This window comes from Elephantulus edwardii, unplaced genomic scaffold, assembly GCF_000299155.1.
Source record: "Elephantulus edwardii isolate Elephantulus edwardi_28Jun2011 unplaced genomic scaffold, EleEdw1.0 scaffold00027, whole genome shotgun sequence".
NCBI lineage: Eukaryota > Metazoa > Chordata > Mammalia > Macroscelidea > Macroscelididae > Elephantulus > Elephantulus edwardii.
Window position 1 is genome coordinate 10040320 of NW_006399777.1, and position 2932 is coordinate 10043251.

At 45.6% G+C, this 2932-nt stretch overlaps 1 protein-coding gene across 1 annotated transcript in view; it reads right to left on the reverse strand.

The window, feature by feature from the left end:
- Window positions 1–1963, reverse strand: part of NKIRAS1 (NFKB inhibitor interacting Ras-like 1) — a 23537-nt gene extending 21574 nt beyond the window's left edge. The window contains exon 1 of the mRNA XM_006883345.1: window positions 1870–1963. Within this exon, the coding sequence (XP_006883407.1) occupies window positions 1870–1963 (94 nt within the window). The remainder of the gene's footprint in view (window positions 1–1869) is intronic.
- Window positions 1964–2932: the final 969 nt, after the last annotated feature.

The window sequence follows — 2932 nt, forward strand, 5'->3', positions numbered from 1 at the left end:
TTTGTTGATGGGCACTTAGGTTGTTTCCAACTCCTTGCTATTGTGAACAAAGCTGCAATAAACATGGGTGTGTATCAACTCAATTTTTTTTTTTAGTAATTTTAATGAGCATTTACAGGGATTTTGGATTTCCATTCATTCCCTGCTACACTTCTCTCCCCGCCCACTCAATTTTTAAAAAGATATGAAAACTCTTACTTTGCAAAGAGAAGAGCGAAATGGGGGGGAGGGGTGGACAGGGAGAAAAGTGTAACAATGAATGAATGGAAATCCAAAGTCTCTGTAAACTTTCACTAAAATTAATTTTTTTAAAAAAGGAAAATCTATGATAAAGGAAATAAAAAATAATTAAAGCATAAAAAAGATATGAAAACTATAACTGGTTCAGGAATCAAAAAATACATAAGCTGGAGACTTAAAATTAGACTGATTTGCAAAGTCGTTTCAACCTCCACATGATCCCATTTTGTTCTCCAAAAACAGGTTCATCGAAATGGATAAAGTCAAACAGAAGTGTCCTTTACACTGTCAGGAAGGCATGCATTCCAGACCTAGCACTGTACGTATTTCTCTAACAGGAACCTCTACTGCGCTTCACCTCTGCACCTCCACATGGCCTAGTCACAGCAAGCTGCTTGTTGGGGCCTCTGAGTCAAACGTGACTCCCAGCGATCCCGTGAACAAGAGATCGGAGCGCTGTCCCATCCTCCGCCGTCCGCACCATCTCAGACAGGCTCAAGCCCCCTGTTAAAAGTCCCTAACTGGGTCTGTCCATTGCCTGGTATCTGACTCACTGAATGAAACCATGCAATTCACAAAATGAGACCACACTGTATCCAGGTAGCTTTCTGAAACCTTCCCAGCTATATTGGAAAGTCATGTTGTGTCTGAAATAAGGAATCATTTTGTGTCCTCTTTGTTCGGTGAGTCTACGACTTCAAGATTACAGTTCATTATATTATCTGCTCGACGGCACATAACAACAACAGCAGCTCGATACTTTCATACAGGTACGCCAAGGCCACCAACCACATCTGGGGAGTGGGAGAGGTGAGCAAGCCCTCGTGGCCTGGCCTGTGGGGAGCTGCGCTGAAATCCCACAGGAGGCACCTCTCTGAAGTTCAAAGTCACCAGCGGCTCCAAGGGGGAGAGACAGGCAATCTCCCGTGTGATTCACCGCCTGGGAAACCCTGCTGGAGTGTGAGAGGGATGTCAGTTCAAACCCGAAAGCAACAAGAATTCATAGACACACACACGGACACCGCCTTTCCTATAAACTGCTTCTTTGAGCTGTGCTGTCGGAGAAGAGCACTGAACATTCCATGGGCGGCCACGAGAACAAGCAGATACGTCTTGGAGAGGGTGCAGCCGGAGTGCTCTTTGGAGGCAAGAATGATGAGGCTTCACCTCACATACTTTGGGCATGTTGTTGGAGGACATGATGCTGGGAAGGATGGAGGGTCGGTGAAGGAGAGGAAGACCCTCACCCAGGGGAACTGACACAGTGACTGCTGCCGTGGGCTCTTGTGTGTCAGGAAGTGTGAGGATGGCGCAGGACAGGACAGGGCTCAGATCTTTTGTTCATGGTGTTGCTAGGAGTCCTAGTCAACTCAACAGCACCTAACAACAGCAACAACAACAACAACAACATAAAGTGTACCTTACAGTAAACTACTGAATTTCAGTAACAATGTTCTCTCTTGCCCTAGTTTTTCTTTCTCAATCTCTGCTGGTTTGTACAGCCTCCTGATCCCTCCGTATTATGCCTTGATCCTGCGAACCACCACCCAGTGTGGGGTTTTTCAGGACCAACAAGAGACTCCCAGGAGCTCCCAGGACCTGCAGAGAGACGAGAGGAATGGGTCTTACCGATAGTGTGGTTCCCGTAAAGCAGCTGCTCCAGGATGGCAGTTTTGCCCACGGACAACAGTCCACAAACGACGACCTTGCAGCCCTTCCCCATCTCGGGGGCTATTCCTGCGGAGAGAAAAGATCTCACAACTCCATGCTTCTCGAACCAGCTTTCTAACGTTCCCATTTAATTGTAATGCAGACAGAGAGGGGAAAGGCAGATTTTTTAAGACGACTAGACTGTGTAAGATGAGGTGTTTCCTTCCAAACTGCATTCCCAGCCTCCCAGCTGCTACAGGCATCTCACCCGGTTCTTACACAGGTGGTCCCCAACTTACGATGTATACAGGTCACAACAGACTACACTGATCACCACCGACTATTTGGGGTTTGAGACGTCTTATTGTCAGGAATGTGCCCCAAATGTTGCAGCATGATTTGATGATAACATTCTCATGCCAACTCTCAAAGATCAGATTAATTGAAGATAAGGATATTAAAAGGCACTACTAAGGGGAGCTCTGGTGGCCTAGTGGCAAGAAGCTGCCCTGCAATCCCAGAGGTGTGTGGTTCAAATCCACCAGATGCTCTGCTGGAGAAGGAGGGACAGTCTCCTCCTGTACCAGTCAGATCTGATTTGACGGTACACACACACAAAATAATAAAATAATGTTTTAAAAATTTTTTTACAAAGGCAAGTGCAGCAATGAATGAATGGAAATCCAAAATCTCTGTAAATATTCATTCAAATTATTAAAAAAAATAATTTTTTAAAAAGGCAATAGTAATGAAAAACGGGAAACAAGTGTTTATTAAACCCATCAGAACCGACAGAGGGTGTGAGTGCACGATGGAGTCGTCAAGAATGGAGCCGGGAGACCAGAGACAAACACAGCAATACACGGGCTGCTATTGTTGACTGCCGCTGAGTCAAGGTCAACTCATAGAGACTCTATGAACAAAAGACCTAACAGCCTTTCCATAGCTATCGTTGTTTCTCCAAGTTCATAGAGTTTCCAGAGGCATGTGGTTTAGGAAGTAGATGCCACTCCTGCTTCCAAACCTGTTTTACACCCAGCAG